General features: G+C 44.5%; 1 protein-coding gene across 1 annotated transcript in view; it reads left to right on the forward strand.

The window, feature by feature from the left end:
• TPH2 (tryptophan hydroxylase 2) overlaps window positions 1-16,191 on the forward strand; it is an 84,829-nt gene that overhangs the window by 48,678 nt on the left and 19,960 nt on the right. Inside the window, exon 8 of the mRNA XM_035696553.2 lies at window positions 5,824-5,950. Within this exon, the coding sequence (XP_035552446.1) occupies window positions 5,824-5,950 (127 nt within the window). The remainder of the gene's footprint in view (window positions 1-5,823; window positions 5,951-16,191) is intronic.

Consider the following 16,191-nt stretch of genomic DNA (forward strand, 5'->3'; position numbering starts at 1 on the left):
CTTTTAAGCGTCAGTTCCTAACATAGTACTTGGTACATTATAGGCATACAATAAATGCTTCCTGAATGAAATTTCAAAAAAGATAACTAATATCTTCTGTCAGTCTCAAAAGAATTGTAGAGAAGGAGAGTAACATTGGTGGCCTTCCTTATGATTCCTAGGGGGAAAAAAGTAAAGATTTCCTTCAGGCCAATATCCAAGTGCTCGGCTTCATAGAAAGAGGGCTGCATATCTATGTATCTACACCGCAGATAGAGATAGAAGAGGAGGGAGTGATCATAAGGGCTGCCTAAAATTTTATCTGGGCCAGATTTTACAGTATGCTATTTTAACTCTAAACCAAAGGAACTCCGTATATGGCTCCAAGGCAAGTACTGGAGAAAAATTGCCTCGATACCAAATTAATTCCCGTTATCATCTCCTTGGTGCAGTGAAAACAAACCAAGTCACCCCTTTTCAGTGCGTCCCGGAGTGTGATCCCAGATTACTTGCACCAAATGTTGTGCGAAAGCTGGAAAAAAATAAAAAAAACAAAACCCAATTTTGCCTCCCAGCTCATCCTCCTGCTTCTTTCCACCAGTGCAAACTCCCCACCCCTCCCACTCATCTTGCTTTGCTTCTCGTCATGATTTAGCTACTGTGTTGGCTTCTGTGTCATTTAGAACAAACAAAACCTATAGAAATATGGTTTAAGAGACAGATGCACTGATTTGGGATGGGAAAGCAAATGTTGGATGCTGGCTCACTGCTTCTTAAAGGCTTTAATTTACAGCAGAAATAAAAAGGAGTTGTTCAACACATAGCGTGAGGAGTCAGCTTTGAAAACTGATAAGAGGAGAAAAATGCCAGACTCATTCTGAATGTGAACTTAACAACCAGGACCCTTATTTCCCCCACAGCAAAATGATCACGACTTTCTTAGAATGATTTAAGAATTCCCTGGAGGCATTGCCCAGGCCCTTTGGAGGGCCCCTTTCAGCAGGCTTTAGAATCCTCCTAACAGGGCTTATCAGAGAAGATTCCAATTTAGAGCAGCAAAAGTTTAGAGTCTGATATCAACTCTCGCTTTTCTTTTTCTTCCTTTCTTTTCTTCTCCCCCCCCTTTTTTTTTTCAAAAGGAGACATGATGTTTTACAGTGTTAACAGTTTTGAAAGGTCCTACATTGCCAGTGAACAGAGCGCTTTTGTGAAAAGACTTCTGAAAGCATTATTCAGGCGAAAATGCATCAAAGGGATGCTAGTTAAAAAGAGAAAAGTTTGCCGATGTAGAGATTGGAGGCAGCATGTGCTGACAGGTGCAATTATAGCCAAATAATTGAATCTTTTAAGAGCGATCTGGTGTGATAAGGTGAGAGTTGTGGACTCACCTCAGAAACCTGTTCGTAATTAGATACTCAGGGGTCCAGCTGGGGATGGCACAACTGACAGAAGGATCATGAACTACTTTATATGCAGCACATAATAGCCGTTGCGCTTTGCTAGGGTGAAATAGCATCGTTTCAACCCAACAGAACCTAATTGATACAAAGGTCGGAGAAAAGACTCAGCCTTTTCCCTCCGATTCCCGATGGTCTGGAGCCTCTTTCAGTCCCTGAGAGCCATGGCCTGTCCAGGCTTCTAAATCCTTCGGTGTCAAAGAAACGAGGGAAAGTGCCAATTACTCAGAGTTAAGTAATTGCTTTTGTTAGTAATATTACACATCTTTCTTGCCATTTGGTTGAAAAGTTTCCAGGCACTTCAGTTTCCTTTGTCTACACCGCATGTCTAAGTCAAACACACTGGGAGAGAGAAACTTCCAGTATTTCTTTCTGAGAATGTTGCACCAAAGTCATAAAAAAACCTGATGATCTAGTTCTGGTTTTGAAATATAGGTGCTTAAAAGGCCTTGGTTCAATGAGAAGTGGGCTTACTGTCCATACTGCATGCACATTTGCTCAGGACTCTGAGTGGGTCTCTGCGGGGACGTGGAGCTGAGAGTGAGACCTAGCACTGCCATTTCTACTTAGAATGGCAAAGGGTATCTCTTACATTCCATCAGTAGTTCTGTTAGACATCTTGCTTCAGGCTTTTTTTTTTTTTTAAAGATTTACCTATTTATTTGAGAGAGAGAGAGAGAGGAAGCAGAAGTGGGGAGAGGGGCAGAGGGAGAGAGAATCTCAAGCGGATCCTGCTGAGCGTGGAGCTGGGCGCAGGCCTTGATCTCACAACCCTGAGTTCAAGATGTGAACTGAAATCAAGAGTCGGACACTTAAGTGGCTGAGCCACCCAGGCACCCCCAGACTCTCCTTCTTAATGAAGCAGTATATTCGGCTGTATTGTAGGATTTCATCCTTTCAGATTTATTTCTTTTATCCTCTTCTCTGTAGAGTTGGATCACATTGTCATTGTAATGCTATTAAAGGTTCTCAAGTTGGCTCTGAGTTATAGGTTTCAAATCATGGCACCTTCGGTTAAAATCTAGGCAATAGCTCCTTTTTTATTACAGAGAATTGACTCCTTAATGTCTTTGGATCTTAGTATTTAACTTCTTTTTTTCCTTTTTAGCTTCCAACTTTCTTTCCGTTAGTGCCTATGTAGATAGAAGACTGTCTTCTTTTTTTTTATAAATTAATTTTTTATTGGTGTTCAATTTGCCAACATATAGAATAACACCCAGTGATCATCCCATCAAGTGCCCCCCTCAGTGCCCGTCACCCAGTCACCCCAGGTGTTTAACAAGCTCCAAAGTAAACCCAGTATTGCACCCTGAGTCCCCTGTCATGGTAGCCATGACCTGCCTCATTCTCATGTCACGAAGCCCTTAGTACAGTGCCTGGCTCGTAGTAAGCATTCAATATGTGTCAGTCACGATGATTGTTTTTTTAGTTTCTGCTTAGCCTATTTTATTTACACCACCTTCAGCACTTCCCCGAAGTTTGTCATCTGGTCTAATTTTGGAATTATTGTTGCCACATTTTCTGCCTGGATAAGTCGGGCTGCTCCAGCATTTACGGTATAGACTACAATGGGGGTATTCAGATTTATCCATGGTGGGCCACTTGATCCCAATCCCAACGTCCGTGCAGACTGCATGGCCTTTGAAAAAACTGATCACAGGAGTGCGTCTACAGGGTCCCTTCCCAGCATAGAAGTATTAGACACTTTAATGGAATCAAAAGCACATCGAGGAGTAATTAGGAGTAAAATAGTGACCAGTATTATGATGTCATTCCAGTGGAATTAAATTTGGGCAGCTCAGAATTACACAATCACATTCAGCTTTAGTTTCAATTCCTTGCTGCTTGAAGCCTGCTAGGAGAGCTCCTAGCATCAACTGTTATGACGATGGGTCTCCACCTTGGCGATATCCCATTAGCACCCTCAGAGCTTTTGAAGCAATACAGATGCTCTGGTCTGTCCCAGAGACTTGGGCTGAATTAGTTTTACATAGGACCTAGTCACTGATATTTTTATTTAATTTTATTTTTAGTATTTTATTTATTTGAGAGAGAGAGATAGCGAGATCATGAGCAGTGGGGAGAGGCAGGGGGAGAAGCAGGCTCCCCGCTAAGCAGGAATCCTAGTGTGGGGCTTGATACCAGGACCCTGGGATCATGACCTGAGCCCTCATTATGTTTTTAAAAAGGTTCCTCAAGTAATTTAGGGGACTGAGGCCACTAAGTGGCAGGAAAAGAGGCTTGCAACACACTGACACATTTTCACTCGTGCTGACCAACTTGGTTAAACACTCTCCCTACAGCGTAAGTGATGCCCTCTGACCTATCCCTGCTCATTTACTCCACATCGACCAGTTAAAACAACAGAGCAGAAAGAGCACAGCTTTTAGTCGGAGAAATCCTTGTCCATCTCTTATTAAGAGTGTGACCTTGGAAAGATGCTTAAGTTTACTGAATTGCAGTTTCCCCATTTATCAAATGGGGACCATAAGACTTCTTTGTAAGTAAAGATAAATTACTGATATGATATGATGAGAACATTTAGTGCAGCCCTCAGCACGCAATGGGAGCTCAGAGTATGTTAGCTTGCTTTCTGTATTCCCTTCTGTCTTGAATGTCTTTATAGGTGAAATAAAGGACTCAGGTAATATTTAAATTCTCCTTATGCCCTAAAATCCCACGAGTCTGATTCTCTGCCTTAAGTCATATGATTGGAGACTAATAGCATGTTTTCTTTTCCACACATCCAGGCCTGTGTAAAAAGAAAGCTATTGGCACACAGTTGACAGGGAATAAATGAAAATTTCTTGTAGTATCCTGTCTCCATATTCTCATTTGGCTGCCCTTTCAACCTGATGTACCTGTGCAGGGACTGGCCAAGGCCAGGGATGTGGTTTGAGTTGTGGGAACGAGATTTTTTTTTTTTTTGATTGAGTAACGCCATCTGTTTTATGTGGGCATCGATCTTGTGCCCTTGACCAACATTGACTGGCTTCAACCACATAACCACCCAATGTACTTTATACTCGTAATAATAGTAGCAGCACCGGGCATTTATATTCTAGCATCTATTTGAAGTGATACACCTTAGAGGAGTCCAAGTGAAGTTAGGAAACATCTTTCAAATACTACCTGGCTAATTACTTTTTGCCGGGAAAATAAAACATTGCAGCTTCTTGGTCCATTCCCTGAGAGTCCTAGGGGAATTAATTCCAAGATAGCTTGGTATCAGGAAACACTTTGTGACTCATGAAGGCGATGATGCAGGAAGGCATCTGCTTTGCTTCCCTGTGACACGTACCTGCCTTGGCCTGATCATTTGGCTCCAAATGGAAGCTCAGGCAAACAAGAGCAGACCTGAGCTTCTATTATTTCCTCATTCAGGCTAACGGAGCAGAGGACTGGGAAGGTTTCCCACTGTGCAGGCTCAAGGGAGTTGCTTGTGTTATAGGCAGACAACTTGTTTATGATAAAAGCCCCTTTGGTGATGATAATACTATCCTCTGCTGTTTCCCGGGGTCTGCAAAGTGTAACATGGCAGGCGGTGCAGCTTAAGAGTTAAAGGCAACAGTTTAGAAGCCACCATAAGCTGGATTCAAATTTTGGCTTTATCACCATAGCAAACTTTCTCTGTAAAGGGCCCGCTAGTAAATATTTTAGGCTTTGCGGGCCATATGGTCTTAGTCACAACTACTCAACTCTGCAGTTTTAGTTAAAAAGAGCCATAGGCAATACATAAACGATGGGCTATGGCTGTCTTCAAAATTAAACTTTATTTATAAATGGGTCATGGGCCAGATTTGTCCTGCAACTATAGATTGCCCACCCCTGGTCTCTAGGATTTTGCACTAATACGTTACTATGATTCTCTAAGTTTCTCCTGAGGATTTTATAGGGACAGGGTGTGTAACAGAACACTTACTGTGTGGTTGGCATCTGGTAAGCACTTGAAGTCAGTAGTTGCTATTATTTATTGCAAATATTGGATATCATATAATCTAAGATGCCGTGAAGTGTAAGGTGCATCTGGATTTCGGAGATGTTAAAAGGTGTTTAAAAATCTTAGACTTGATGGAATTTGGTAACGGTGCTTAATTATAATGCCAAGGTTCTAGGTAGGATTTTTTTTTAAAATTTTTTATTTATTTATGATAGTCACAGAGAGAGAGAGAGAGAGAGGGAGGCAGAGAGAGAAGCAGGCTCCATGCACCGGGAGCCTGACGTGGGATTCGATCCCGGGTCTCCAGGATCGTGCTCTGGGCCAAAGGCAGGCGCCAAACCGCTGCGCCACCCAGGGATCCCTAGGTAGGATTTTAAGTCTTGCTCTGCCTGTGATAGTTTAAAGCCTTTTGTATAACATTTTTTTAAATGATGTTTTTCTTGTCAGAGACACGTGTCACGAACTCCTGGGACACGTCCCACTACTTGCAGATCCGAAGTTTGCTCAGTTTTCACAAGAAATAGGCCTGGCATCTCTGGGAGCATCAGATGAAGATGTTCAGAAACTGGCCACCGTAAGTTTATTTTCAATTTATAAAACTATTGTGTTTATGTCCATTTGTAAGAGAAAGAAAGCTTTAGTGTTATCAACTGAATTATAAGGCAAATATTCTGGAGAGGGCATGGTAAATTCAATGTTTCCCATGCGTTCCTTTGAAGCACAATGGGTTCTTAGCTTATTAACTATCAAAATATTTGTATTTTATCCTTCTTGTTCAGGGAGTGACTAGATAGTAAATATTTTAGGCTTGCAGGTCATAAAGTCTCTGTCACAACTACTCAGCTTACTCACTGTGGTACAAAAGCAGCCATAGACAGTATGTAAATGAATGAGTGTGGATGTGTTCCAATAAAACTTTATTTATTAAAGCTGGTGATGGGCCAGATTTGGTTTGTGTGCTAAAATTTGTTGACTCTTGTTCTAGTTCAGTGTTTATTTCCTAGAGACATTAGGAATAGTAATATACGCATTTATGGAAAAGTAGGTGTTGCGCTTGAGATTATTTCAGATTAGTCAATATGGGTGTGGTGAGACACAATTCGAGTCAGCAATAAGCAGCTGAAGCTAAACAATTATTACAAGTACAGAAGCAGAAGAAGACTTCGTAGCTACTGTGTTCTCAACCACGTTTTTCTCAAACCAAGCAATACGAGAGGAGAGGTGTCATATTGGGGGTTTTCTTTAAGATGCTCAAAGCCAAATCTAGCAAAGCTCATCTTCCTTACTTTAATCCCATTTCAAAGAGCCCAGGGTGAGAAAGAGCAGCTCTAGCCAGCTCATTTACAGGGGCCAGCCCCTTTGCCTAGATGAGCAAAGCTTCTAGGTTCTTAAGTTGTGTGTATCTGACACGAATACTCATTGATGGCATATTAGGCAAGGAGGGATATTTTTCTCTCCCACCAAGAAATGCATGTTCTCCTAGATTTCCTTCTTTCTTCCTTTTTTATTTTTAAAGATTTTGTTTATTTATTTTTGAAAAAGAGAGAGCATGCACAAGTAGGGGGAGAGGAGAGGCAAAAGGGAGAGGAAGAAGCAGACTCCCCGCTGAGCACAGAGCCTGTAGCACGTGGCCCCATCCCAGGACCCTGAGATCATGACCTGAGCCAAAGTCAGATGCTTAACCAAATGAGCCACCCAAGGGCCCCTATTCTCCTAGATTTCTTAAGACTCATTTTAAGCCCTCAGTTTATCTTGGGTTTCCTAGTTTTTACAGAGATATAAGAAATGAGAAATATTTTCCTAATCTAAGAGAAAGACTGGTGCAAAAGCCATGCTGTGCATGTCGGTGTAGAGATGAATAGTCAGTGGGGTGCATGGGGGCTCCGGTGAGCTGGGCAGCACCTGTGGCGGGAGGCAGGCCCTCAGTTCTCGCTCACAGCTGCCAGACTGGAGGGTGGCCTTTGTGTTGCCAGGTCGTCACGGTCTTGAGAGAGACTGGAAATCTAGAGTTCTAGATGAATTTAAATGATTTTTGAGTTTTGGCTCATAAAAAAACATAATGAGCTGAGGAAAATATATTTGTAGACTGAACCAGGATCTTGACTTCCAATTGGCAACCTCTGCCCTGGGGATGGTGTCTCGTGTATGTTGGCCGTCTATGACTGCATAACAAATACCTCCAAAACGTTGTGCCTGGAACCAGTGAACATTTATTATCTCATGATTTCTGTGTTTGGGACTTTGAGCAGCATCTTGGCCGCGTGGTTCTGGCTCAGGGACTCATCCTGTGGTTGCTGTCAAGATGTGGGCTGGGCCTGTAGTTTTCTGAAGATGGGGGAGTTCTCTGCCAAGACAATTCACCCATGTGGCTATTGGCAGATCGCTTCCCTTAGAGCAAGTAATGAGGGGGTTGTGGGGGCGGGGTGGAGGAGAAAGAGAAAGACTGAGGGGAGGAGGTGGTGATGTCACTTTTGTGACTTGATCACGCATCGTTCGCGTCCCGTATTGTGTTCCCCAGAGGGGACTCACTCGGGCCCACGCTCCTTTGAAAGAAGGCGTGTCGGAGTGAATGTGCATAGACATATTATAAGGCCAGCACACCACCGAGTTCTGCCCTTTAATTCTCAAACCTTGGCTCTGTCTTTAATCTCCACATTTTAGAATGTTTTCCATGCCTTGGAAATTTCCCTCGAAACTTTCTGGTTTCAGATCCCCTACAGCGTGTACTCTTCTTCACCAGGGATGCAGGTATTACTTACTTGTCTGACTCTAAACAGTCGCAGCCTGGGATTCAGCTCAGCCAGGCTCTTTCTGCATGTGTCCAAAGGGAGGAGGACTCAGAATGAGGTAGGACTTTGTTGATGGGAATGTTTGTGGATCCCAGCAAGTGATAAGGAAGTGGTTTTATTGGGCCTTATTTTTACGCTCCATCAAATGATAATGAAGTCTGTCACTGAAACGAACACTCACCAAGAATATACCATGGTCCTCATGTTTGGGAAATTTATAGCCTAATATGGGTAAAAGTAAGATCTTTCAGGGGAGAGAAAGTTTGTGCTGAATCTTGAAAGATGACACAGTCAGCCAAGTTGCAAAGTGGGGGAAGGGGGACTGGGGGGACAGTTTGAGCCAGAATAAGAAATCTCTCTGGTTTGGGGGCCAAACAGGGCCAAAAGGCCCCAGTTTATAGGGACTTGCTCAAAACGAGGATTGCCTTTTGTATTAGTTTTCTATCACTACTGTTAACGATTGCAGGTGGCTTAGAGACAACACAAACTTGTTACCCTGCGGTTTCATATGCTCAGACGTCTGACACGGAATTACAGTTAAGGTGTCAGCAGGGCTGTGTCCTCTCTGGAGGCCCCAGGGAAGAATCTGTTTCTTTGCTTCTTCCAGCGTCTCGAGGCTGCCTGCATTCCTTGGCTCATGGTCCCCTTCCTCTGTCTTCAGAGCCAGCCACATTGCAGCTCTCTGATTTTTCTTTCATTGTCACATCTCTCTCTTCACTGGCATATAGCTGGGGAAGGTCTTTTGCTTTTAAGGACTTGTGTGATTAGATTGGATCCCCTTAATAGTTCACAAAAACTTCCCCATTTCAAGGTCCATATTCTTAAATATATCTGGAAACATAATATATATTCTAGGGATGAGGGCAGGACATCTAGAGGGGGGCATTATTCTTTTTTAGTCTTACATTTGCAAGAAGGAACAAATACTTGTATCTTGAGACATATTCTATTAGGACCAGTAAGTTTGTAGGATGAATAAGCTTTCTTTTGGAACTTACATTCCTTAGCATGATCTAATACCCTTGGCTGTGGATTGCTCGAGCGCCAAAAATGCTTCCATCTGTTAGAGATTGTTAGGTCATTAATCACATTTCTCTCTCTCTTTCTCTCATTTTTTTCATTGCCTTTTTTCTAGAATGTACCTGCATCTCTGCAAAAGTCAATCAATAGTTAGTCTTTAAATGGCTAAAGAGTCCTAGGTACCAAGAGGTAGGAATAGGAAAAGACAAAAAAAAAGTAGTACTTGCATCAAGGAGCTCACGACCTTGTACACAAAAATACTGAAAACCCAGAGTCAGTGTCGGCTTAAAAATTAATTAATTAGCTAATCAATTAATTAATTTAGACAGCACTAGCAGGAGGAGGGGCTGAGGGAGAGAGAGAACCTCAGGCAGACTCTGAGCTGAGTGCCGAGCCCTACACGGGGCTCGATTCTGATCTCTCGATTCTGAGATCATGATCTGAGCCAAAATCAAGAATCAGATGCCCACACATCTGAGCCACCCAGGCGCCCCCCACTTATATTAATGCCTGTGGAGAGAGATGCAGACGTGTATTTAAGATGAATCTTCCAAATGTGTTTGAATTCTGAGTTCAGTAGTGGAGACCGGGATTCAGAATCGCCAGCAAGGGCCGGCAGAGAGGTTCATTTGTATGTAGGAAGGAACTGGTGCCACATAAAGGAGCCTCCTACCCCAGGGGAGCCAACCTGCCTGGAATCTTGCAGCAGCTTCTATAATTCAAACCAACCAACCAACCAACCAACCAACCAACCAACCAACCAATCCAAGAGAGTATAAACTCGCAAAAGACCTCAACACCAAAGATTTTCAGTCCCTCCTAAATGCAATGGAGACTTTGCTGGGTGGGGAGGACTCACGGCAGTTTTGCCTGATGTACCCATTTCTCTCCTCCCCGTTTTATATGGGCAGCCCCCACCCCAACTCCCTCGGATTTCCTGCCTCTCGCAAGCCTTACGGTCCCACTTCCTCCAGTTGCTTCCAGTTGCATAGGCTGCCTGTTTTCTTTGAAAAGTGTTTCTCAGACTGAAGAGAAATTTGGAAAGCATTTTTTTCTGAGGGACACGGGGAGTGTGGAGGAGGTACTCACGGTGTGAAGAGGCTAGGGAGGTTTTCCCTGAGATGCTACTAAAATTGCTCTTGACTTCTGAAACCACATCCATCTCTTGGTGAAAAGCAAAGCGAGCAGAAAACTACTGGAAGGTGGTCTTGAAAGGAAACACAGCTTCTAGCCAGGCAATTTCAAAGTAAACCCTGGTATAAATGGCCTGTTGGATAACTGCATAGGAATGACCCTCAAGCCATATACCGTAGCGAAAAGCCCAATTTAATGACCCAGTTACAAAAACTAAGAGACAAAGGACTAACTAAAGCCTCACTGGGAGGTGTAAAAAGTCCATTGGCGGGGGTGTGGGGGGGTGTGGGTAGTGGTTGGCGAGGCCTCGTACTGTCCAGGTGAGAAATGGAGGTGTGCTTAGCTGATTTCCTCCAAGTCGTTCCCATTAAGTCCCCTGAAGAAGTACTGGGGTAAAATGAGAGATGAGATGTACCAAAGGAGAAAAATCCATAGAGAGAACAAATGGAAAGCCACGGAAATCACCATTTATGCGGCGCAATGAGACAGCCCATATTATTCTTTTACTCTAGGTGAGATTTGTATTATTAATGACTCTGTTTATATAGTGCCTGCTTTTCCTTGTTTAGTGAAGTCAAGCACTTAGGAAACAGAGAGTCACGCCTGCGGAAGCAGACTCTTAATAACTTTCTGTGATATGCTGTCAGCAGATCCATCCAAGGAGGAAAACAAAGTCCACTGGGACTAATTGGCCTCACTCAACTCTGGTCTGGAGCTGCTTTTGAACTCCTGGGTCTGGTTTCAGAGCGGCCAGGCTATTGCCCGATGGCCGTAGTGCCTCTTCTTGCTGTATTTCTGCATGGTATTTATTTTGACATTTTATTTTATTTTTTATTTTTTAAAAAGATTTTATTTATGTATACCAGAGAGAGAGAGAGGCAGAGACACAGGCAGAGGGAAAAGCAGGCTCCATGCTGGGAGGTCGATGTGGGACTCGATGCTGGATCTCCAGGATCATGCCCTGGGCCAAAGGCAGGTGCCAAACCGCTGAGCCACCCAAGGATCCCCTATTTTGACATTTTAATAACGCTCAGTTTTGAGAACGGAGCTCTCTCTGTTGTTTACGTGGGCAGTGGGTTTCTATGCTCTGAGAACCGTTTAAATGAAACTCTTGTATCTGCAGAAATTGATGATTGGAAAATGTATTTCAGATGCATTGTTATACATGTAAATAATTTTCCCTCTGGTGGATAATGAAGAAGGCCCCAGGTTTTGGCAGCTGCAGTCTTTTCATAGTCGTCGGAGCTGTCCGGGGTCTGTGCATGATAGATATGCAAGAATATTCCCAATAAGGGCTGCTTAGAGTGTGCTATGATTTTGAGACGAGCCATTTCCCACTGTAGTGCTGGCTTAAGTGGATTTCACAGATTAGTGTCTTCTTTAAGGGTTGTAAACCTGAATGCCTTCAGGGGCCAGAGAGGTAGCAAACGCGCGTGAAACAGCCTGATACACGATAACGAGGAGTATAGGAGCCTGTGGAGAACCGGAGAATACACGTCACACCTAAAGGCCTCCAAATCCAGAAATTAAAACAAAACAAAATGTCCTTTGGCTACACACCGTGTCTGCGAGCTGAAGGGGAGCACCGGCTCTCAGCTGCCGGCCTCGTGTCTGAGGTCAGACCATACAGTAGACCTACCTTCCGTGAGGGGTGGGCCCATGGGTTTTCATCTCTGGCCTAGTAGGTGTGCTTGCTAACTGTTTGCTCACCATTTTCCCCAAGGAAAGGTGGCCCTTGCAGTGTTCCCCCCAGGTTGAGTATCCCAGATCTGTCAAGAGACGACTGTTTCTGAAGGGAACTGGGAACAGTTACCAGCGTGATTGCCATGCGTGTGGGCTGAGCATGTGCCAAAGGTTTACGTGACTCGTCACTGAGGGACAAGCAGGATGATAAACGTCGCTCAAGGAAGAATTGGAGGGACTGAGATCACGTCATCCCTGAAAGAGAGAATCCTGGAATAAGGTGCAAATGGTGTATGTCCTACGGGACTGCACCCCCCTAACCTTGAGAGGGTCTTTCCTACCTGGCGGACATCACTTGCCGTTGATCCATCTTAACAAGTTGGGGCCTGGCGTCACCGCATCCGAGCCCTGATGAGTCCTCAGTGGGGTCAGACACCACCTCCCATCCCTGGTCAGTGCCGCTCAGACCACAATATCTGGAAACTAACCCGGCGATCTTGCTGAAAGGCAGCTTCTTTTTTTTTTTTTTTCTTCTATTTTTTTTTAAAATTTTTATTGGTGTTCAATTTACTAACATACAGAATAACCCCCAGTGCCCGTCACCCATTCACTCCCACCCCCCGCCCTCCTCCCCTTCCACCACCCCTAGTTGGTTTCCCAGAGTTAGCAGTCTTTACGTTCAAAAGGCAGCTTCTGATCAAGTAGGTCTGGGATGGGGCCTGCGCGCTGGCGCTTCCGACAAGATTCTGGGTGCTGCGGACGCTGCTGGTCCCAGAGAAGCAGTTGAGCTGCCGGGCAGGAGAGCCTGTTAGACAAGGCCTGAGCGTCCTTTCAGCCCAGGCTAGTCTTCTAGTCCTCTTTCCACAGTTTGATACTTTTTCTACAAACTGAGTTAGTAGGGTATTGGCATGAAATGACTTTATTTAAGACTTAGCTTGAGCCTAAAAATAGGTGCTGGTGTCCATGAGCGCTGTGTTATTGGTTCCATGTGGAGTGTCTGCCCTCAAACTCTCCCGCCGGTGCTTTGGCCATATGACTTATATTATTCAATTTTACGAGAATGCACATGTGGTGACCTGCCAATGAAGTAAATTTAGGAACCAATCCTAGAAGAATATTGGCTTCTCTTCCCTCCAGATGTTGGGAAACGTACAGGGGTCCTTACACCCAACAGTGCCTCCCATCCTCCGGGATGTCCCATCCTACCGAGCAGGTGGCTTCAATTCAGTCTGTTCATTTCTCACACCGCAAAGGCACTGGAGAAGGCACTCTGTACGAATGCACCGCGGATGTCTCCAAGCAGAATGAATCGGCCTCTGGCCCAGCTGGAATTTTCTCCCTGTAGAGAGTTTTTGGTCATCCATTCCGTTCTGTCAACCCTGAAACATGTTCACCTTCACTTTATGATTGAAGGTTTCTGTCCCTGGGTCTTGGAAAGCTGATGAGAGAAGAGTCTTGGCCAAGGGTAATAAAACAATGAGTGGTCTTCCCCAGAACGCCAGTCTCCTGAAATGCTATCGTGAGTCCTCGAAAAGGAGGGATCCATGGGCAAGTATGTCTGGGAAACATTGAGTTAAATAAAGAAAACCGTTTTGTCTGTAAAGTGTAGGACTTTCCAGAGACTTTAATGTGGTAATGTGCCAGGTGAATCTCCACAGGTAATGAAAAAAAGTCATTTCTGTGAACTTACCGTGTTTCATCCGTGTTAAGATGGAATTGGTTGTAAAATATAGTCTTAATTTAAGAGCTGCTTTTCTTTTTTCTCTTTTCTTTTTCTTTCTTTCTTTCTTTTTTTTTTTTGGAGAAAAAAGACTTAGCAAAGTTTTTAACATTGTAAGACAAAGCTCCATATTGGAAATGTGAAAATAGTGAACTCGAGAATCCAGTTAATACATTATATGGTTGTGAGGCTCTCTTTGCAGAACACACGTTAGCATCTTGAGCTTTGAATATTCCAAGGAACACAGTTGAGGAGACACAAGTCTAGAATGATTTTTGAAAGGGTACAATTCACTGTGAACAGAGACTTGATCACCAGCTTCATTCTTTTTTCCCTCCAGAGTAAGACTGTCAGAGAATTAATAACCTAAGGTTCTGTTTGTACTTTATCAAAAGAAATAATTTATTTGTTCCAAGTAAGAGAGTTTGCATTGACTGGGGCTTCTGATGGTCATGAATCAAGTGTGTTTGGATTTCCAGTTATAACCAGGACTTTCCCATGCTGAGAGCGGTAATGAAACGTACAGTCTGCAACTAACAATCGACTGTAATTCACACCAGAAGTCCACTGGTAGAGGTAACCTTGGTTTATGAATTGCTAATTAGTATTTTCCTGCCCGCGGGAGGACATTGGCTTGTTTCCTGGGTCTTTGCCTACCTGGCTAGGATTGGGGAATGTAGATATGCTTTTAAGAGACGCATGCCCAGCTCTAGTTCTTTCTGAAGATGGATGACACTAAAAATGACCACTTCGGTATCTCTACAGAAAGCTTGAAATAAGCCCCAGGCTTATCTCCTCCATGTAGAGTCTTTGAACTAGTTCAGCTGTTTGGATCATTTGGTACAAAGCTGACAGAAAGCTGGAAGGAATGCACTCTTGTACATTCCTAATTGAGATGTTTGGGCAGATGATCGGTGTGTGTGTTATTTCTAAGGGTGACTTAATTAAAAGTCGATAATATCTGCTCCAATGCATTTCTTTCGTTTTTATGTATTCTGTGCATATAGAAAAACAGTAGCACCTTGTAGGAACGCTGCACTTCTGCTAGCCCCAGAAAGCATAACTTTTTCAGTGTTTTCCTGGTAGTGTTCTTGGGCCTGGGCGCGCCAAGGCCTCACTTCCTTCTGACGATAGCTCTCTTTTGAGAACTTTGGTGTCACAGCTGAGATGGTTTTCCCTGTGTGTGTGTGTGTGTGTGTGTCACTTATCTTAGTCATCCTTGCCATTAGGAGCGGATCGCCATCCGTTTCTGTTATGATGAGGACGCCGTCGTTATTTGGAATTAAAAAGTGAGCCCTACCTTGCTCGCTGTGGTTAAAAACGAATCGATTTGCAATCCAGAATAGTTGTGTGTGTGTGTGTGTGTGTGTGTGTGTGTGTGTATTTGAGGATTTTATTTATTTATCTGAAGAGAGACACAGAGATAGAGCACAAGCTGGGAGGAGAGGAAGAAGCAGGCTCCCTGCAGGGAGCTGGATGCAGGCCTCACCCCAGAGCCCCGGGATCGTGGCCTGAGCCGAAGGCATACGCTTGACCCACGGAGCCGCCCAGGTGCCCCTAGTTGCATATTTTTGCAGCTCAAATCTTTCTTTGTCATTTAAGACTGTATCCCAGGGCCTGCGGAGAGAGCCATTGTGCAACTGCAGGTAAGGGGGAGAGAAGCCCGACAACCAATTTTGCACTTTTTTTTTTTAATTTTTATTTATTTATGATAGTCACAGAGAGAGAGAGAGGCAGAGACACAGGCAGAGGGAGAAGCAGGCTCCATGCACTGGGAGCCCGATGTGGGATTCGATCCCGGGTCTCCAGGATCGCGCCCTGGGCCAAAGGCAGGCGCCAAACCGCTGCGCCACCCAGGGATCCCCCGACAACCAATTTTGGACACTTGGAGACTCAGTGGTGGGGCTGCTTTGGTAGCTGTTCTGTTCTCCATGTTCTGAGGGATCCCTGTGCCCACTAGGTTTTATCCACGCGGGAGCCCGTGAGCCGGCAGCTGGCGCCTCTTGGCGCCTGGTGAAGCTGCTTCTGGGGGGCCCGGCGGGCAGCGTGCGGTGTGGTACCCTGAAGTTAATCCAGTGGGGCTTGAGCGCCCGCTTTTTGTTTTTCTTTTACTTTCTCCAGCTTTATTGCGGTATGATTGACCCAACCTGGGGGAAGTGGGACGTCTACCGCGTGCCGATTTGACTTACATATGGCAGCGTGGGTGTGTCGCTAGCCGGTGCCTGTGTCGTGCCACGTAGTTACCACTTCTTTTTGGTGATGATGCGTTCGCTTAGTGACGTCCAGGATGTAACACGGGATGGTTGAGTCCAGTCATCCTACCGGACATTAAGGGCCCCAGGACGTCTTCGTTTTCTACCTGGAGGTTTGTACCCTTGACCACCCCCCACCCCCCACCTCCACCTTTCTCCTTAGTCCTGGTCGCCACCATCCTAGTCTCCATTTCTATGAGTTTGGCTTTGTTCATGT

This window comes from Canis lupus, chromosome 10 (genome assembly GCF_003254725.2).
Source record: "Canis lupus dingo isolate Sandy chromosome 10, ASM325472v2, whole genome shotgun sequence".
Lineage (NCBI taxonomy): Eukaryota > Metazoa > Chordata > Mammalia > Carnivora > Canidae > Canis > Canis lupus.